General features: G+C 45.4%; 1 protein-coding gene across 1 annotated transcript; it reads right to left on the reverse strand.

The window, feature by feature from the left end:
• Positions 1 to 3,019: 3,019 nt before the first annotated feature.
• On the reverse strand, positions 3,020 to 21,881 carry LOC146175404 (ribonuclease Oy-like). The gene is made up of 9 exons (XM_084581740.1): positions 21,593 to 21,881; positions 20,419 to 20,653; positions 18,814 to 18,860; positions 16,925 to 16,991; positions 16,322 to 16,392; positions 11,493 to 11,606; positions 10,607 to 10,655; positions 5,377 to 5,451; positions 3,020 to 3,952 (listed from the first exon to the last, which is right to left on the reverse strand). Exons 1-9 carry the CDS (start codon positions 21,661 to 21,663, stop codon positions 3,827 to 3,829), a joined length of 855 nt encoding a protein of 284 aa, XP_084437866.1. The 5' UTR covers positions 21,664 to 21,881; the 3' UTR covers positions 3,020 to 3,826.
• Between the last annotated feature and the right edge of the window lie 289 nt (positions 21,882 to 22,170).

Genomic DNA, 22,170 nt, shown 5'->3' on the forward strand with positions numbered 1-22,170 from the left:
GCATGTGTGCTGACGATATTAACATCTGGATGAACAATGGAAGTGATGCAGAAATTGAGTGGAGCCTGCAGAGAGCTGCAGACGCCGTGGTGAAGTATGCAGCCGACAGAGGACTAGCATGCTCACCGCAGAAGTCGGAGCTCTTTAGGTACAACACCAACAGCAGAGACAAAAAGCCAATAAACATCAAAGTAGTAGTAGAGGGCCTAGAGGTGCAGCAGGTCGAGGAGTTGAGGGTCCTGGGTATGGTTATCAATCATAAAGGCAACAATACCAATACCATAAAGAAATTAGCAACATATGCGGATCAAGTGCAAGGCATATTCAGAACGATAACAGTAAAAGGGAGAGGCCTAAAAGAGAGAAGCCTCCTAAGAATATCACAGGCGTACATAACAAGCAGAATCTGCTATGCAACGTCGTATTTAAATATGAACAAAGAGAACATAGATAAACTAGACAGGATACTGAGGAAATGTGCCAAGAGGGCTCTGGGACTTCCCATATCCACATCAACGGAACGTCTTGAGAAAATGGGTATCCACAACAGATGGGCCGAGCTAGCTGAGGGAGTTAGAATAGCTCAGCTGGAGCGACTTAGCCAATCTGAAACAGGAAGTAAAATACTAGAATGGATAGACATCCAACCGGGATACACTGCTCATAAGACAGTGGATATCCCGGAAGAGATAAGAGCCAGGATACGCGTCCCGCCAATGCCAAAAAATATGCACCCCGAATATAACAAAGAGAGGCGCGGGCATAGAGCCAGAGCCTACGAGAAAAGAATGGGAGAACAACCAGCAGAACAAGTGGCCTACGTAGATGCTGCATGTGGACGGCAAGGAGCAGCCGTATCCGCAGTAGTCGACGGAACAGGAGCACCTGTAGTATCGGCTTCAAGCCGCACGAGAGACGCCAACGCGGCGGAGGAATTGGCAGTAGCGCTCGCTTGTGTCGGTACCAAGGCTAAATTCATACTATGCGATAGCAAAAATGCGGTCAGAAATTTTGGGAAGGAAAGAATATCAGAAGAAGCTAAACGAGTCCTCGAATCGAGGCCGCTTGAGCGCAACGTGGAAATTATATGGATACCAGCACATGAATCCATCGCAGGGAATGAGGCTCCTCACGAGTTTGCCCGAGCTCTCTATTACCGGGCGGCTGCCGAGCAGCCCTCTTGCATGGATATAAAAGATAGCCTAATCTCGTATAAAGAGGTTACAGAGCACTATAAACTAAGCAGAAGGGTCTATCCGCCACCAGACCGTTCCCTTTTGGGTATATGCAACAATTTCAAAAGATGAAAAGGATCTACATTGCATAACGTGTGGGAGATTGGGCACTCTAGATAATATTATTTGGGAATGTAACAGTCCAGGAGCTAAAGAAAATATAGATAGAGACGCCTGGGAGACCCTGCTGCGAAGCGAGGACCCCGCTCAGCAGCAGCAAGCCATCCGCCTGGCGGCTGAGGCCGTGAAGCAACAATGTATATGCACCAGACCTTAGTTCGCGAGGCTCCTGAGTAAGGCTCCATCAGGCCTGCGTGCCGGGGAGTCCGAAACGGAGCTTCTCCTCGGTGGAAATAAAGGTTTTCAACAATAACAACCTCGCCGCGGGTACAACGCCTCACAATCACTACATCTGTAATGACTTCTCGTCTCGGGGTACACATGGTACGCCAGGACCGGATTTATGAACGCATTAGTTTGCAAGCGCATCCATGCAGCAGCTTCTTTGTTATTCAGTTTTGGATATGGGGGGTGGGGGGGGAGGGGGGTACCAGCCTACGTACCAATCGATAATGGTTGATTATTTTCCCATAATTTAGCAACCGTTCCTCTTAACCCCAGTCGTCGGGGGGTCCCATGGCTGCCCGGAAGTAGAGTGCTCGAGCTAGCTCATGGGCCGCCTCGTTGCCAGGGACGGCAGCGTGCGCGGGTGTCCAGATTATCTGAATTTTCCTGTTCAGTGGTTGTTGGCTAAGGATCTTTGCCGCCTCTGGCGAGATCCTGCCTTTTCCAAAGTTTTGAATGGCAGTCTTACTGTCGCTTATGATAAATTTTGCTTTTGTTCCTGCGCAAGCTAAAGCGATCGCTACTTGCTCCGCAGCCTCTATATTGCGTCCCCGGATAGCCGCAGCGGAAACTGGCACTCCTCGGCCTTTTACGACCGAAGCCGACCACATACAAATTACAAGGGACTTAAGAGACTAATGTATTGAAAGGCAAAAGCCTTAGAAGCCTCATTTTGTCTAGCGTTCCTGCCATCTGCATTCCCACACTTGAACGCGCACCAAGGAACGCCGCGCGACAGGAGCGATGGTGCACCATCCAAACGCACACCTGGAGAAAGTGTGACAGGTACTGGCCTTTCCTCTAGAAGACTCTTGTCTAGCGTTCCTGCCATCTGCCATCCCACACATGAACGCGCGCCAAGGAACGCCACGTGACAGCCACCGCAAAAGTGGGACACATTTGTCCACGGCAGTATGAGCCATTAAAGGCTTTCGCCTTAATATGAGAATGCCCTCACTCTTCCGGGCTGGAAAATATATATTTAATATAGACCAACACCGTGTTTACAAACAAAGGGGGCGCTCGCGGCGCCGCAGCCGACTGGGGGTGAAAAATAGGGTTAGCGTCCATGGGAATACATGGAATCGAAATATTCCAAAGCAGTTTTCTCATTTCACGGGGCACCTGTGATGTCGTTATTCGGTACGAAGCAACTATGAACATCCTACAACAGATCATCAAAATATGAAATCTCATTACCGAGGCGAAGTATTTTTAAAATACCGCGAATTATGTGGGGGTGCGGGTTGGGAGGGCGACCCGTAGAAATACATGTAAACACAACTTACCGGAGCATTTTTCTCATTTTGCAGAGCATCAGAAGTGGTGGCCATCCTGTGGCCTGAAAACTCTTGGTCAACGCTCTGCCTATTTCCCACGCTGCTGTGTTCTAAGTCATTCATTAATGGAAATTAGACGGAAAGACTCGAACAGGGCACTCGGTTAATCGCGAGTAGTGTTTATTGAAAGGTGAGGGGTAGAACAGCATTGAGAAAATAATGCTAACAGCACATAAAAGATCGTGGCACTGTGCATACATGCTCCACCCGTACGTCACTTTGGCTTTTTTTGAACGACTAACATCGCCATTGCCACTATTCGGCGAAAATAGAGTAGTTGGAATCATAGTTGGAACGACTAATGCTGCGTTATAATTGCAGGGCATTGAGGTAACTCACAAGCTTCGTTTGTACATTTCCTGTTGTTAAATCTTAAAAGTTTTTTATTTGTTATCGTCCCACGTTGTTTATGCTATCGGCAGAGTAGAGGCAGTATTTTGCTTCGGGGCGGGCAGGCCGTCTAAATAAGTTGGCTTTGCATGAGTGGCCTGAGTCACATCTTTTAGGGTCATACCTCTTGAACCAGAGCAACACGAACGCTACGCGGAGCGAGCCGTAAAAGAAACAGGTCTGGGTAACACGAGCCTTGTATTTGGAACATTTATGAAGGTGCATGTGTGGGGATGTATACACGGTGATGAATGCGAGCACATTAGTTTATGATGCAACGGAGTTCATGTGGTCCTATTCTGCAAATTGTACGGAAGTTTCATTTTCTGTCTTCTGTACCTTTTCGTTCTATATATAGTATTAGACCAGAAGTGGAGAAAAAATGTTTCTCTATCTTCCTCTCATTAAAGCTTTCATACGTCTTTTTTCGCCTCTCTCGATCTCAGTCATATGCTTTACTTGTTCGGCAGGCTTGAATTTGGTCTTTGGTGTTTGCGTATGTCCACGTGGAATATTCTACGTCCGTGGGGGAAGATAGTAGTTCCTTCGGCCGCATCCGCCATTCTTGCCTTGACAGTTGACCGGTTCCAGCTGCTTGTTGAGACAGAAGCGGATCTCGGTCAGAACCGGTGCGTCCCTGCCCTGCAAAGGCGGAGTATTTAAACTTGGAGTACATCTAAGATCAACTATCGGACGACACATGAAAGTTCTTTTTTAAATGTGTGAGGTCGAGGAACACTTAACGCTTATCAATCTTATTTTCTCTAGTATCTTTCTGTGCCCAGGCGATATGAAAGATAAGGTTGACTGCGACGGTGAACGACGACGGCGAGGCCGAGCTGACCAAAGTTCCTAAGTGGCAATGACGCCAGAATAGGAGCTCTTTGAAAATTCCTGAATGGTAAGTATCCATGTAAGAATTTAAATCGGACAATAATTAGTGTGAAGTGGGCATACAACGCAGCTACACAGGGTTACGAAGGGGAACTGTATAATGGTTACCAGATGCATGCTAACTGTTATCATCTCCTTCTTTGAACTCTAAAACATGGAGAGTTTTACACAAAACATACCGTAATCCGTGACACTGATTTGAATTCTCCAACTATTCGAATTAACTGATGCAGGTCAGAGTGCCGAAACGCTGAATGCGTGTACTTACAGACCGCTTACAAGTGCCATATTTTTTGCAACATTTGCAATGTAAGAGACTAATTATGACTTGGAAAAAGGACCCGTTATTTTAGCCAGAAGTGTGACTCTGAAACACTGACCTAAAGGTAGCTATATGGCGCTGCACTGAACGCCTGGAAAATACACACTGAAGCGAGCACTTGGATAAGAAACTAAAATTTTCGGTTGTACTTACAGCCGTTTTGGCAGTGCCATATCGTTTGCATATGTTGCACTGCAAAGTGAAGTCGTAAAAAAGGAAAGAAGAGAAATTGAAGGGTTGCCAAAGAATGTGGTGCAACAGCCCTGCGTCAGCTGTAAGCTTTTCTTTTTAGAACGTTAATTTTATTGCACACGTTCGACAATGTCGCGTTATTCCGCAATGTTTAAATAATTGCAAAAAAAATTGAAATCTTTATGTAGAAACCTTGCCGCTGTATTGTGTTTTGAGCCCGTACCAGAGTGCACAGATCAGTTTCCCTGGCCCAAGCACGAGGGCACTATGCTATCGCCGCAGCCGACCAAGTCTCGCGTAAAACTGCAGCACATTGTCGCGCTTTGGGGGTCAGTGTACTTCGGCTTCTACTTTTTGCCAGGTAAAGCTAATCTAGAAAAGTGTGCGTAGAGTCTTGATACACCTGTAAAGAAGCCCCAATTACTTGGATTTGTGTACCGCTTGGAGATATCTGCGTTAACTATCGGCACGCGTTAAAAGGCTCTACTCTTGCACCGCTTGTGCAAAGCTGAATTCAAATGAGTATTTGCCTGAAAAATAAACAGTGCTGTTCGGCCACTGCGACTGATGTAAAAATTAGATGAGATTCAAAATATCGCAAGTACCAATGCTCTTTGAGATTAGCGCCCGGCCGTTACTGTAGGAAAGAGAAACTCACCGATACTCTTTGATTGCAGACAATGTTGACCTTCTCTCGAATGTCGTCGGACAAGGCATTACGAATTTCGCCAGCCTGTAACGGTCACCACAGATGGAATTTACACAATTTAGAAACCTAGATAAGTGAAGGCACACTGGATGACTCTCAGGGGCTCAATATAAAGCCCCCGTACGTGCAGATCACAAAACCTACGACCGTGTCTTGACATTATGGGAGATGATGTGTAAGAGTGATCAAGATACTGTTGTATATCGAGAGTATAATAATGTGTAAACCTTATGCCGGGTAGTATTTAAAGGGGCGATAATACCAACTGCACGATTCAATCTTGAACTAGGCTACAAGAGCATTTACATTCTCTCTCTCTCTCTCTCTCTCTCTCTCTCTCTCTCTATATATATATATATATATATATATATATATATATATATATATATATATATATTGCCGCATTCCTAATCACTCGTGTGGCGCCGTCATGCGGCCGGACTGGATTACCGACGTTTTAGCTGGCCTTAGCGATGCTAGGGAGTAGGGATTTACGGTTTACGATTTATGCTCGATTGGCAGATAGAGGTGGACGAACGCGACCGGGAGAAGACCACCTTTATTACCCCAGACTGCTTGTACGAATTCAGGGTGCTCCTTTTCGGCCAATGCTCGGCTCCTGCTACCTTCCATCGGATGATGGATACTGTGCTTTCTGACCTGAAATGGCAGCCTTACTTGGTGTACCGGGATGACGTTGTTATTTTCTCCGAAACTTTTGAGGAACACCTGAGGCGCCTGCGTGCCGTTTTCGAAACCATTCGTTCAGCCGGTCTGTCCCTTAAGCCAGAAAAGTGCCATCTCGCTTTTCAAGAGCTGAAGTTTCTGGCCACATTGTGAGTGCCAAGGGCGTTAGCCCGGACCCCGACAATACAGCCGCCGTAGATGCTTTTTCCATTCCAACCGACAAGCGAAGCGTACGTCGTTTTCTGGGTCTTTGTGCCTAATATCGGCGTTTTGTGAAGAACTTCTCCCGGATAGCTGAGACTCTAACTCGCCTCACAAAAGAGAACAAACCGTTCTGCTGGCGCCAAAAGCAACAACAGTCCTTTGAGAAACTACGAACTCATCTACAGAGGGCGCCTATACTTCGTCACTTCGACGAGCAAGCCGAACAGAACTGCACACAGACGCAAGTAACGCCGGCCTTGGAGCGGTCCTTGTACAATGGCAGGATGGTGTTGAACGCGTAATCGCATATGCAAGCCGCACCTTATCCCGGTCCAAAGTGAACTACTCCACTACCGAAAAGGAGTGTCTAGCTATTGTGTGGGCAGTGACAAAGTTTCGCCCCTTCTTGTATGGCCGGCCTTTCCGAGTAGTGAGCGATCACCACTCCCTCTGTTGGTTGGCGAGCCTCAAAGATCCTTCAGGGTGGCTAGCACGCTGGAGTCTTCGACTTCAAGAATTTGATGTGACCATCGTCTAAAAATCAGGCAAGAAGCACAGTGATGCAGACTGTCCCGCGCGCCTCTTGAGCACAACAGCACTGAGTTCGAAGAGAATTCTCTTTTTCTTGGCGCTATCTCCACGGGTAATTTGGCTCAACAACAAAGAGACGACCTTGAACTACGGCCCCTTATTGAGTATCGAGAAGGAGATAATCGGACTCCGCCCCGAATCTTCTCGCGCAGATTGTCATCGTTCTGTTTACGAGACGGCATCCATACAAGAAGAACTGAAGAACTACGTGCCGACGGAAGCTGTTTATCTTCTCGTCATACCTAAGGCTTTTCGCGACGAAGTCCTGCAGGCGTCCCACGACGACCCTTTATCTGGTCACCTGGATTTTTCTCAAACTCTGGCACGCATACGCCAAAAGTAATATTGGCTCAAGCTCACTGCAGAGGCCAAGCGATACGTCAAAACTTGCCGGGAGTGCCAACGTCGAAAGACTCCGCCGACTAAGCCGGCCGGACCACTGCAACCTATTGATCCGCCAAAAGGTCCCATTCCAACAAGTCGGTATGGATTTACTCGGCCCGTTTCCGAAGCCCTCGCTCGGCAATCGGTACATTGTGGTCGCCACTGATTACCTCAGCCGATGCTGTGAAACGAAAGCTCTTCCCATGGAAACGCTGGTGAAATTGCGACCTTTTTATGCATAGAATTGTACTTCGCTAAGGTGCACCCGCTGTCGTTATAACTGACAGGGGAACGGCTTTCACCTCGGCGCTTACAGAGGAGGTTATGTGACTCAGTGGCAAGTGTCCCCAGAGAACAACCGCTTATCACCCGCAAACAAATGGATTTATCGAACGACTTAATAACACAATCGCCGACATAATTTCAATGTATGTCGACGAGGACCATCGCAACTGGGACGCAATACTTCCCTATGTCGCTTTCGCATATAGCACTGCGCCACAAGAAACGACGCACTTCACTCCGTTTTGTTTAGTCAACGGCCGCGAAGCCATGACTATGCTGGACGCAATGCTACTTCCTGATTGTGTTAATCCCGCAGTCATGGGTGCTGATGAATTCATTCTGCATGCCGAGGACGCCCGCCAACTTGCTCGACAGCGTATCCGGCGCCAGCAAGACAAAGACTCTCACCGGTATGATCTACGCCTCAGAAATGCGAGTTACTAGCCCGGAGAACGAGTTTGAGTGTGGAGCCCAAGACGTATGAGAAGGCGATCTGAAAAGCTGCTTCGTCGATACTTTGGCCCTTATGAAGTCGTTCGCCAACTCAGTGAAGTGAACTATGAAGTTCTAGGGAACTGTTGGTTCCTCTCGACGGCCAACATCCGAAGTGGTGCACGTTGCACGAATGAAACCCTACCACGCCCGTTAGCCGCTCGTTCGCCCCAGTCATCCGACACTACCGATGTTCCTCGATGCTCTGATCGCCAAAGGATAGCGCCGAGGACGGCGTCTTTCAAAGAGCGGGAGTAATGCCGCATTCCTAATCACTCGTGTGGCGCCGTCATGCGGCCAGACTGGACTACGGACGTTTTAGCTGGCCTTAGCCATGCTAGGGAGCCCAGTGTTCTTCGAGCTCTCGCCAGCCTTGCCGCGTCCCAGTGTGGCGTCACTGTTATTAAACCTACTTCATTAACCTACGTTTGCTGCTCTGGTTGTTTGACGGTGACTATACATACATACATACATACACACACACACACACACACACACACACACACACACACACACACATATATATATATATATATATATATATATATATATATATATATATATATATATATATATATATATATATATATATATTGTGAGCGCTGTATGGCCTTTCATCTTTCATACGGGGCACGTGCTTGCTGCGCCTTCATCTTTCTCTCGTGTAGATACCCCTCGCCATCGCTGAATGTGCTGCGCTTTAGTGTGCGACCCGAGCTGCAGGTCTCTATAAGCCTGGTCCGCTAAGCCCGCTCCTACAATATATATATTTATGTTGAAGGAGCCAACAGCCTACGAGTCTCCTCTGTTCGCACTACATGTCCTGCCCATGCCCATTTCTTCTTCTTAATTTCCACTACAATGTCGGTAACCTCAGTTATTTCTCTGACCTACTCTGCACGCTTCCTATCTCTTAATGTTACCCCTACCATTTTTCGTTCCATAGCCCTCTGGGTTGTCCTCAATTTAAGTAGAGCTCTCTTGGTTAGCCTCCACGTTTCAACCCCATAGGTGAGTACAGGTAAGATGCAACTGTTATATACTTTCCTCTTTAGCGATACCGGTAAGCTGCTAGTCATAATCTGTGAGTGCTTGCCAAATGCGCTCCATCCCAATCTTATTCTTCTTGTTATTTCCTTTTCATGGTCCGGATCTGCGGTTACTACCTGTCCTAAGTAGACATATTCGCCTACTACTTCCAGTACCTCGCTACCTAAAGTAAACTGCGGTTCCTTTCCGAGGCTGTTGAACATTACCTTAGTCGTCTGCATATTGATTTTCAAGCCTACCTTTCTACTTTTCCTGTCTAGGTCACCAATCATTACTTGCAGTTCATCCCCCGAGTTGCTTAGCAAGGTAATGTCATCAGCAAATCGCAGATTACTGAGGTATTCTCCATCTACCATTATCCCTAAATGTTCCCATTCCAAGTCTCTGAATACTTCCTCTAAGCAAGCTGTGAATAGTACTGGGGAGATTGTGTCTCCTTGCCTAACACCTTTCTTTATGGGAATTTTGTTACTTTCTTTATGCAGAACTATGGTTGCTGTGCAGCCACTATATATATATATATATCTTCCAGCACTTTGGTACGGCAAAAATCAGTCTTATGATGATTTCTAGGGTAAAGAATATTAAATGCAAAGCGGAACAAAAAACAACGCGCCGATGGTGGGAGTCGAACCCACGACCTCCGAATATCGCGTCTAGTGCTCTTCCAACTCAGCTATATCAACGGCTGTCCAACCTTCCGCTTTCTTGGGTATTTATGTTGACTGTAACCGAAAGCTGTGGGCGTTCACCAGCGCCACATCCCTAGCGGCGGATGTGGAACATCCAGTTATACCGTGAGCGTCACGTAGCACGTGATCATTAGGGAGGGTGGCAGCTGTGCGAGAACCCTCTCACGCTACCTTCTCGACCTCAAAAATGAAAAAAAAAAAAAAAAAAAATATATATATATATATATATATATAGTGTGTCTGTGTGTGTGCGTTTTCGAACGGAAAGCTACTCGCAGCGGAGGGCCGCAAAGCGGTATATTCTACAGCTCCACTCGTCTACCTCTATGCATTATCACTCTCTGCAGGTCTAACTTTTTCTTTATTTCTCACTGCATTGCTTTCGTGATGGCAGTAACGCTAAAGCCACCTTAGTTCATAAATCGAAAACTGTGTCATTATTTATTCACTGAAGATCGTTTTAAGCTCAAGAAACCGCATTATAAACCTTGATTTTGTGCGGTGTTACGCTCTTTTTGCTGGCGTCTATCCTATCACTCATATATTGCTGCCAAAGCAATAGTCACACCTATGCGATCGATTTCTTGGCGCAGCATCAAAATTGAACACCGCGGCAAAGAAGACAGACCGAAAGGACAAGAATCCACGGAGGCTGCCAAGCTTGTCCCTCTGAGGTGTAAAGTCAGAGTCCTGCAGACCATTGCAGCTTTTTTTTTTTTTTTTTGCGCATTCGCAGAAATTTTCCCACAGGTTCCCTTTTTACCCGAGAGGTTCTACTCATGCCGTTTACTTACCGAGTACGTTCTGACCACACTGGGCCTGATCAGGCTGTTTGAAAGAAACCTGCGCGAAAAAGAATGAAATTATTATCACCATCAATGCTGCTGACATTAAGGAAGTGCGTGGCAAGCAGCGCACCTCTACTGAGGAACAGTCTATAGAAAAACATTTACTGTAAAGCGCCTTTATTTATTTCATTGATGAATAAAGGCAGTATTTTTATTCTTCTTATTATTACTTAAGGGCACTGCTACCTTCGAAAAAGAATCTTGTTTGGGCAACACATGGATTTAGTTAGAAGTCCTGGAGACCAGAAAGTGAGGCTCACTGTTAACAAACGGAAATATTACGCGCAGGACAAGCAACAGGTCTCCGCGCTGTCTGTCTTGCACGGTTACCCACATGAATCAGGCTAATTTGCTTTCTTCTTTTCTGTTTGTTTCGGCCCTGCTTACTTCTACTGAAATTTCGAATATTGAAATTCACGGACTCTTCGTTCCTACGTTGCACTCCACGCTGATCACGAGACAGATAGGTAGCTACTTAACTCTATTCAGTAACTCATAGCGAGAAACGAACCGGAAGCATGCGCCGGCTGAACTGAAGTGGAGAAGGATGCAGTAGAGCGCGCCCTCTGATTGGATGAGAGAGCCAACCTGTGAGATTTTATGCTCGAATATCACATCTGGTCATTTGTTGAAGCGTCATTGGTAATTGGTCTATCGCATTTCGCGAGTTGTCAGCTCTCCGCCCGTATGCGCTCTTTTGCTTTGATGATTCGAATGTCGCGCTAACAGATCGTTTACCGCAAAAGTTATGAAGGGAATTCAGCTGCGTATCAGGTAGTGAACGTGACCTGATAAGCAGAAAAGTGATAAGCGGAGAGAAAGGCTGGCTCACTCGTATATGTTGTACTTGTGGTAGACAGCCAGTGTGGAGTTGAAGAATTTGAACAGGCCGTTGAGCGCAGGAACGTCGCCGGCACACGACCCGTGCTTCTGCCACTGGTGACGCCTGCATGTTTGGTGACAGCGAGGGATGCGTGTTTTTCCTTCCAGCATTTACTTCTAAAACGACGCAGATATTGCTCAAGTATAATATATGTGCAATTACATTTTGGTTTCCAGCAGTCACTGACTTCAGACTTGTTTGTTTAAAGGTTGAAATGAATAAAGGTCCATTCCAAACAAGGCAGATTATGCCTAACAAGGTGACGAATACATTTACGCGACAGAGTTATTAGAAAGCTGTTATGCTTCTCGAAAACTGGATTAGAAATGTACAAGGGTTAAGCCAACGTTTCGAGAAGAGGCTTATCTTCGTCTCGACGCCATCGGCGCCCAGATTGTGCTGTTCTTCACACTGTGTAGCCATCTTCTTCATCTTATTCTATCGAGGATCCTTGTCAATTTGACAAGATTCAAGGACTCTCATATATGTGTAAAGCTTTTAGCTGGAGTATAAGTGTAGCGCAGTATTTAAAACATTGACGGCAGGGGGGGGGGGGGGGTCAGCGTCACTAGTCGGGAAGGCGACGAAGTTCAGGCTTTTCTTCCACGCGTTAAAGGATTGTAGAAAGAGCTGTGACGACATCATGGTTGTGGAAATTTCACATTTCCGCTGCCTCTGAGACGTGCTGAAGTGCACTGATCTATTACTCCAAGCATCACTTGCTGTCCCTTCAGCGGTATTGGATTATCTCCTTCAGGCAAACGTTTCTTACCTGGAAATACAGAACCGCTATACATGACGTTATTTTTGCGGCCCGGTTCTGCGCACTGCGCATATGTTCTAACGCCTAAGCCTCTGTAATAAGCATAACGTCACGATTACTAATCCTAGCAGGAAAATACCCAAGTGGATGATACATTCATCCACTTTAAGCTCGTCGAATTTTATAACCTCATAAGCTGCCCGTTAATAAAGGCCCACACCAATAATATATGGTCCACAGTCTCTGGGATGCCACAAGTTGAACATTCTGGCGAGTCCACCTGCAAAAGACGTGTATTAGCCGCTTCCTTGAAGCGTTTGGACAAGAGGCCTCTGTCGGAGGAACTGCTGCTGGGCGCTTGGCAGGACAAGTGGAAGGGTTTCCAGGCAGTGCGTGCTTTTTGCCGTTTTTTGTGTGCCGCAAAGGACTTGATTCGCACTTGTAAAGCATGCTGCCGTGCCTGTCTATATATTTCAGAGGCCTTCGCCCACATCGTCACCCATCATTACATTCTTTCTTCTCTCCTTCCCCAGTGCAGAGTAGCAGGTCAGATTTGAATTATTCCGGCCAACCTCTCTGCCTTTACTTTCAATAACTCTATCTAAATGTCTATCTAAGGCCCACGTAAGCGGAGAAGACGGCCACACCGCGGCGCGTCTGTCGGTGTTGGCGTGCATACGAGATCTGCATTCACTGAAAAGGTGTTACTTCAGATGTGAAGAAGCAGAAGTAAATAAAATGCGCTAAAGATTGCACAGGTTGAGATGGAGCTCGAAGCCTGGAACTATGAATCCAAGTCCACAAACATGATCGCATGTTCGTATGGCTAGGTTGGAGCGGTGATTTATCCTACTCATGTTGTGAAGTCAACGCAAAATAACGACAATAGGAAGGCACATATGGAGGATGTAAACCTCGTGCGGTACCTTGCTTCGTGTGAAAGCACGTGTGGGGCACAATTTGATAAGACAATTCTGGGTACGAATGGCAATATTAAGGCTAGGCTTCTGTTAGAGGCTTAAATTATCAGAACGTTGTCTGGTCGTTGTGTAAATTTTATTTTGTTGTTTATTTATTGATACTGTTAACCCTCTATATGAGGCTTAACAATCATACGTTTGAACATGTATATTCTGCTGAGTGCGCTTCTATGGATTAGGTTTTTCAATAACTTGTTGATGGACTTCTGTGCCTTTTCCACAATTTCTTCGTGCATGCGAACCTTACCCTTCGTATATCCCTTGTACGCATCATGAATAAACTGTTCGTAGCAGCGCTCGCGAACGCCCTAAGCGTCCAACCTTTTGTCCCTCTTCCACATTTTCCGCTGCCTTCTTCACATCATGCAACACCAACTAGACCGGCAGCTTGCTCTTCTAAATTTCAATTCAGAATATCTATGTCGCATGGCATTTCACATGATGTACTGGTTCTAGGAATAGCAGGGGGAGTTACTAGTTGAGTTTGCAGAGCATAATAAGTTAAGAATCATGAATAAATTTTTCAGCAAATGAAAGAACCGGAAATGGACATGGAGAAGTCCTAACGGGGAGACTAAAAATGAAATTGACTGTGTTAAACCCCCGCCATTATGCAAGATGTAGAGGTAATCGGGAAAGTGCGATGCAGTGACCACAGGATGGTGAGGTCCCAAATTAGCCAAAATCTGAAGGAGGAACGCAACAGGTTAGTAAGAAAGAAACCCATAAATGAATTAGCGGTGAGGGGAGGGCAGAAGAGTTCAGGATCTCGCTACAGAATAGGTATTAAGCTCTAACTGAGGATGGCGACATTACCCTAGAAGCATTGAACAATAATTTCAGAGATATCATTACCGAGTACGCTGTAGAAGTAGGCGGTAGGATAGTTAGGGAGGATACCGGCAAGCTGTCTAAGGAGACGAAAGATTTGATCAAGAAACGCCAGAGTATGAAAGCTTCCAATCCAGCAGACCAGATCGAATTGGCCGAGATATCAAGGCTAATCAATAAGCGCAAGGTGGCCGATATAAGGAAGTAGAAGATGGAAAAAATTGAGCATGCTGTAAAGGACGGGGGAAGCCTTAAAGCGGTAAAGAAGAAGTTGGGCATAGGCAAAACCAGATGTATGCGTTAAGGGACAAGGCGGGCAACGTCATCACTAATATGGACAAGATCGTCAAAGTAGCCGAGGAGTTCTATACAAATCTCTACAGTAGCCAAAGTAGCCAGGACCGTAATGAGATTGACGGTAGGGAAAAACAGTCAGACGTTCCACCAGTGACGAAGGACGAGGTCCAGAAAGCATTAGAAACTATGAAAAGGGGGAAATCAGCTGGAGAGGATCAGATAACTACGGATTTGTTGAAGGACGGGGGGGACATCCTGCTAGAAAAACTGGCCACCCTGTATACGCAGTGCCTGGTGTCATCGACGGCACCGGAACCATGGAAGAATGCGAACATTATCCTCATTCATAGGAAAGGGGACGCTAAGGACCTTACAAATTACAGACCAATCAGCTTACTGTCTGTTACGTATAAGGTATTTACTAAGGTAATCGCTAATAGAATCAGGACAACCTTAGACTGCAATCAAGCAAAGGATCAAGCGGGTTTCGGAAACGGTACTCTACTATCGATCATATCCATACCATCAATCAGGTGATAGAAAAATGCTCGGAATATAACCAGCCCTTATACATAGCATTAATTGATTACGAAAAAGCATTTGACTCAATTGAAACCTCGGCGGTGATGCAGGCATTGCGAAATCACGGGGTAGACGAGCCGTACGTGAAAGTGCTGGAAGATATATATTGTGGCTGCACAGCAACCATAGTTCTGCATAAAGAAGTAACAAAATTCCCATAAGGAAAGGTGTTAGGCAAGGAGACACAATCTCCCCAGTACTATTCACAGCTTGCTTTGAGGAAGTATTCAGAGACTTGGAATGGGAGCAGTTAGGGATAATGGTAGATGGAGAACACCTGAGTAATCTGCGATTTACTGATGACATTGCCTTACTAAGTAACTCGGGGGATGAACTGCAAATAATGATTGATGACCTAGACAGGAAAAGTAGAAAGGTAGGCTTGAAAATCAATATGCAAGAAATAGTAGGCGAATATGTCTACTTAGGACAGGCAGTAACCGCAGATCCGGACCATGAAAAGGAAATAACAAGAACAATAAGATTGGGATGGAGCGCATTTGGCAAGCACTCGCAGATTATGACTAAAGGCTTACCAGTATCGCTCAAGAGGACAGTGTACGACAGTTGCATCTTACCTGTACTCAGCTATGGGACTGAAACGTGGAGGCTAACCAAGAGGGTTCTACTTAAGTTGAGGACAATGCAGAAGGCTATGGAACGAAAAATGGTAGGGGTAACAATAAGAGATAGGAAGCGTGCAGAGTGGGTCAGAGTGGGTCAGAGGAATAACTCGAGTTACTGAGATTCTAGTTGAAATCAAGAAGAAATGGTCATGGGTAGGACATGTATTGCGAAGAGAGGATAACCGATGTCGCTTAGGGTAACAAACTGGATTCCAAGGGAAGGAAAGCGTATATCAGAGGGCTGCAGAAAGTTAGGCGGGCGGATGAGGTTAAGAAGTTCGCAGGGGTCAAGTGGATGCAGCTAGCACAGAACCGGGTTAATTGGAGAAATATGGAAGAGGCCTTCGCCCTGCAGTGGGTATAGTCAGGCTGATGATGATGATGATGATGATGGTTAGCTTAGAAATGCATGATCAGTGAGAGTAACGATCAAAAGAGTAGTGATTAAGAGCGTAGAAATGTTGATGTCGGGGAAGGGCGGGTGTGCGTGAACAAGGAGCCGCCAGAGGAACCGCAAGGCAAACCTCAGACGGGAGCCATTCACTCTCTCGTATTATTCACACCATTTGAAGGAGGGGCTTAAGTATCCCCTCCGGTTGTTATTTCTTTTTCTGTGTCTATAAATGTGAGAACCTCACATGAGCGAAAATAAAGGTCTCCTGTCCGTTACGACTTGCACAGAACGAGCAATCGGCTTACCAGAATGCAAAGTATCTTGCTTCTGGGCTTGTCAGTGAAGGCCAGTACTTGTTTAGGTCTCTCTTGATGGGCTGTAAGAGGGCGACGTAACCGAGGCATACACACATCTGGTAAGTGAAAATTGAAATCATATTTTGTGCTTTAAGGACTGGCTGAAAAGCGCTCTAACGACGCTGTTTAATGGTTCAAGATGAAAAGGGCTAGATGAAGAATAAGTTCAGCCTTGTAGCAGCAATACATATCATGTTTCTAAGCATAACGAAACAGACTCGCCCGCCCCTCACAGGCCGGAACGTTTAAGATATCTTGATAATAAATGCAAAAATTGCTTCTCCTACTCAAAAGAAAATAAATGTCAGCAATTTAATCATGCATTTACCCAGCGGTATGTTTTTCAAGTTTTCGTCAAGGAATTCAGAAAAGCATTATATCTAAACTTAGTTATCAATGAGCCGTACTCTGCGCATGCGCCTGCCCGAGTGTAGTTCTAGGCAAAGCCATGGCGTCAATTTTGTGAGCCCCTATTGAGGAACGTTATCATTGTAGTTATTCCCTCGTTGAAGTATATGGTGCCTAATCTGAGTCACATGTTCAGCCACTCACGTCAAGAACTCTGCCGTTGAACTGCTCATCCACGCAGAAGCTCGGGGAACTGTAATCACCCGAAGGCCTGTGAAAAAAAAGTATGATTATAGCCTGGATCAATATAGTTGCTTCATTAGGATAATAAAATTGAAAAGTTTAAAAGTGTCGTTTAAAAGTTGGTGTGATGGGAAATCATACATTAATTAAATTGAAAAGTATAACTGTGTTTGAAAAGTCGGTGCGATCGGAAACCATGCCTACATATGTATGGTTATTTTTGTCTTCATTCGGCGAGCGCCAGTGTACAAGGTCCAATCTGCAAAGTGAACCAGCAGTGGCGACATTTAAGACAGATAGGACGCTTCTCAATATGTACTGTCACTCGCTATGTGCGAACGATCTTCCTAAGTTCGATATCGCGCTGAATCGGCACAGAGCACCCTCACTCACAGATTCACATGTGTAAGACATCGGTTTCCCAAAGTTGAACGGAGATCGTAGTTTTAAGTGCAAAGCGTGGATAGCACGTCTCAGAAACGTGCACGATTGGCTTTCTGCACTGCTATTTTGTAATGGTTCAGCGTTCTTGCAAATCCAATCTTAACTCAGAGTTTGTGCAATATTTGACACCTTAACTCAGAGTTTGTGCAATATTTGACACAGGATGTTGGTCTGCATTTTTATTGAATATGTAGCCATTTCATTGCGCTGAATAATGGGTTCGCTCCTTACCATGATTCGACGGGTCCTGCGCTTCCCCCGAAATTGCTTCAGCTTTACCCGAATAATGCATTTATTCGGTTTTAGTTTGCTTCGATCTTGCTCCAAAAGCATTGATTGAAGCGTAAAACGATGTCTTTTTACATGTGTACTCGGTGATTAACAAACTTTGCACTGGCCACCTGGGGGCGCATCCGCAAGTTTGGAATCAGCACGTTGAGCAATATTGAAGCAGGAAATAAAACCTGACACAGATAAGTGCAGTAGATGACAGGAAGTGAGCGACACGCGTACACATTTGAACTATAAGCAATGTATGTATGTATGTATGTATGTATGTATGTATGTATGTATGTATGTATGTATGTATGTATGTATGTATGTATGTATGTATGTATGTATGTATGTATGTATGTATGTATGTATGTATGTATGTATGTATGTATGTATGTATGTATGTATGTATGTATGTATGTATGTATGTATGTATGTATGTATGTATGTATGTATGTATGTATGTATGTATGTATGTATGTATGTATGTATGTATGTATGTATGTATGTATGTATGTATGTATGTATGTATGTATGTATGTATGTATGTATGTATGTATGTATGTATGTATGTATGTATGTATGTATGTATGTATGTATGTATGTATGTATGTATGTATGTATGTATATATATATATAGCTCGAATGGGTCCGGTAGGTCATAAACTTGAAGTAGGTGACACACGGTGAAAAAAAAAACACTTTAATCCGACGTTTCCGCCGGGGTTCGGCCTTTGTCAAGGAATATATATATATATATATATATATATATATATATATATATATATATATATGTGCATGCTACGAATTTCTCACCGATGTGCCATTGCCAGAGCATTTTTGACGAGAAAAACTTTTACGCAACAAAACGTAGCATCAGAACCTTGCGTATCATTCTATAGACAAGCTGGCAGACTTTCCCAGCATTCAGTGACGTCTTCTCTTCAATCGCACTTAAGGGATTGCAGCAACGTTCACGTGCGGCTCGGAGCAACACCAGAAGGAGGGAAAGAGTTGTTCCAACTGCGTACTTCGCGCTGGCGACATGCAGCGCGACCCGAAAGGAGCGAATGATTGAGCCTATTGACACCAAAGCGAGCAGAGTTTCGCAAACCATGCAGGTTTCCACTTACCACAAGCCGTGGATGGTCCAGTAGTTTTTCTTACTTGTGGCGACGCACTGGTAGGGAGAGTACATATAAAGTCAAGATATTTTATCGCACATTAGGCTCAATAGTGAAACTTCAACCGTAATAATGAGCCAATTGTCTTACATATATTCCTATATCCTTCCCGAAGTTTAAGGCTGGCGCGTGTAAACAAACAACTGACACGCGTTAGGCAGAGGAAGACATGGATACGTAGACTGGACCTAACAAAGTTAAAACAGAAAGATGAAAGCAGTAGGGACGGCTAACTGTGCTTCTTCTTGAGACCGCGTTATGGGTCATTCGTCCAATATATTTCAACGACGATTTCAACGGTCACTCTTATGCAAACGCGGTAATCCTTATAAAACCCACAGTTGCCCAATATGCGGGACACCTGTTGCATCATCTACATCGCATTGATGAAATTATATATATCCGAAAAAATATTCCGGAAAACAAGCAGCAGCAAGGAGGTATTCAGTGATAGAACGTCTATGCATTTGCCGGAAAACAATGCCATGTTTCTGCCATTCTGTCCAGCTTTGAGGGCACATGGTTTAAATAAAATTTCATAATAGAAAGAACGCGGATAAGTAAGGATTTAAACTGCCGACAAATTTACTTTATTATTTCATGTTCTTTTTTTGTGTGTGTCCAATATATTGGAAATCCACTAAGCTTATACAGTCATTACTGTTGCGAAAATATTTAACACTTTCCACACTCGTAATCCTGTTGACGTATTCTAAAAGCGAAGGAAAACATTGTGACCCTAAATGCATCCCGGTGGCAGGAGCATAATGGTAAACGTAATTTTTTTTTTTCACTGAACGTAACAAGGGCCATGAATTTCACTCTGTGCAGATCATGCAGATTGTCAGGCCAATTTTCTTTTCTGGTGAAGCTACGTTTGTTATCTCCTTTGCTTGCTCAATTCCCCTCTTTACGCTGCTCAATTCACGTGTTTTATTACCTAACTTATTCGCCTTCTTTCCATTTCTTTCCAATGGATTCTTTACATTTCTCGGTAACAAATAGCGGTGCGGTCGCAAATAGACAAATTTCTCGGTAGCAAATAGACTGATAGTAAGGCCTTGCCTTGCTATCAGTCTGGGCCTTCTGTGAAACGAGCGCGCATTCTATTTCAGGATATATGAGTTAGATCCTCTTTTTTTAGGTAAATAGGCAGACCAGATACACCGTACCGTGAATCATCAATAAGCCTATAACTGTGCCTTAATCGCTGTAGCCAAACTCTAAATCATGAATTCTGTTCTGGTTCCGAACGAGAGCGGCCAAGTGATATATGGCGAGGTCGCGCTTACCGTAGTGATCATCGATGCTGGCAATTCACTTTCCGGTTGGATGTGATAGTCGTCCTACCTCGCCTAATCAATCTCTCTCCAAGTGTCGACACCAAAATAAAAATTGGTGCACTTTTCTAAGAAATGAACTGATTGTGCAAGCTTTCTAAGATTCATTTTGAACATTTCGGCCTCACTTGCTTCTGCATGTTCCATTGTGTCTTGCACAATGCTATTAGACGAACTAAACGTCCCCACCGCAGCAGCCACCACGTATGTTTACCTGCTGCTCGGCGGCGCATATGCCTGGGCTCCACTGCTGGCTGAGGATGAAGTAATCGTAGGTAGCATTTGGGGAACCGACAGGAGTGCGCGGTCGGTCTGGCCGCCTCCTGCGGTCTGCCCTGGAGGCGTCTGGAGCTGACCCGGGACCGCCCCGAGATGGCGAGTGTGACCGAGTGTGGTTGGCCGGATTTCCTCTGGGCCTCGAAGGGCCTCGCTGTGAATTTTGTGCCCAGCTGTGGTTGCGTGCGTAGCAGATAACAAAAATTGACCAATGTGCACAGCTCAGCTCGACGAAATCTGCAGCAAGTTATACGTCTTCTTTTTGGAAAATTCGTGGGACACCTTCGACACTCGAGCCGTGCGAAAAACAAGACGTCGCTTTCTATTGAAATATAGTCTTAGAAACACCTGCAGTAGCTACATAGCATCGCTTGTGGGTTTGATTATTCAAGTGAGTGGGATAAAATGTTCAAGGGTGTAGGTGAATGTTACCCTGTCCACGGAAATTTCTTATTAAATACTCTTTTTATTCAACATAAATAAGAGCAATAAGCATGGTTTCGCGGGGGTGCCCTGTTGTTTACAGCCACAGACAATAGCGGTTCTGTCGTAGTGGCCACTGAAAGGCATCGTAGGGACCGACGTTCAGGCAGCCGAATTTGTTTTCTTTATAGCTATCAGGTAATGAGAATGACGTAAATTTAAGCGTTAGAATTGGACGGGACGCTGCTGCCGGGGCAAGGCAGGCAGCCTTATCTCCTTTCTCACTCTCTGATAACACCGGGGAAAATCTGTTATGCCAGTGCATCAGGGATGATCCAGACAAAGAAAGGTGCGGGGCAGTTGGCGCGCAACAACAGACACAGGAAGCGGATACAGAAAGCCTTCAGATCAAGCGGGCGGCCGCTTAGTTCAGGTCAAATATTGACACAAATAACTCTCCGGTCTTAGCTATTTGCCTAACGTAAGTGAAGGGCTTAACGGAATACTTCATAGAGGGTTGTCTTATTACACTTGAAACGACAAGGAAGCCAATTACAGCGCTTAAACATGACTTTTCAGCTCCCACCCGGCGAATGCGGAAGGCCCTGAAACGTCCTCTTTCAACACAGCTGTTTGCCCCCGCAATGTTTTCGGCATTAAACAGTGACAAACTGGGTGAATGTACATACCTTTGCGAGATCATTGAAGCCAGGAAGATCAGTAAAAACACGGAGGCGAATGCTCGTAACCCTGTCGCCATCTTTCGAAACTGCCCGGGCTGGCCCGATTGCCGACGACGAAGCTTCCTCGGAGTTGATGCTCTCTCTGCTACCCTTGCGAGCGGCGAATGAGCCGGCTGGAAATCGTCGGTCGTTCGGCGCCCCCAACGACGCCAAGACGAGCACAGAAGGTGCAAGGGGGGCGCCTCAAGCCAGAACACCAAAAGAGGAGGAGGAAGGAGAGAAGGATGTGACGCAGTCAGTGACGAAACTAATGGGCTAAACAGCAAGGAAAGAAACATAAGAAAAAACGACAGACCCAACACTCAAGGCGTCTGTATCACGACCTTCGCGACTTATCAATGCAGCAAGCAAGACAAAAAGAAAGAAAGTAGGAAAGAAAGTAGACGCTGAGTAGGATCCGGTTTCTCCGCGCACAACCAATCCTTGCAGTCAAACGCACGACTTCGTAGCCCGCACGTCCGGTGGCGTGCGAGCGTCTGTGTTTGTCTAGCAAAACTGTATCCTCTTGGAACTTCCTATACACC

This window comes from Amblyomma maculatum, chromosome 10 (assembly GCF_055883805.1).
Source record: "Amblyomma maculatum isolate TAMU_Amacu chromosome 10, ASM5588380v1, whole genome shotgun sequence".
Classification (NCBI taxonomy): domain Eukaryota; kingdom Metazoa; phylum Arthropoda; class Arachnida; order Ixodida; family Ixodidae; genus Amblyomma; species Amblyomma maculatum.

Coding starts and splice junctions, on each gene's coding strand:
- LOC146175404 (XM_084581740.1), bottom strand. CDS start 21,663: ATGGCGACAGGGTTACGAGCATTCGCCTCCGTGTTTTTACTGATCTTC. Junction 20,654..21,592: donor GCTTCAATGATCTCGCAAAG/GTATGTACATTC, acceptor ACGCAACCACAG/CTGGGCACAAAATTCACAGC. Junction 16,992..18,813: donor TGGACCATCCACGGCTTGTG/GTAAGTGGAAAC, acceptor TTTTTTTCACAG/GCCTTCGGGTGATTACAGTT.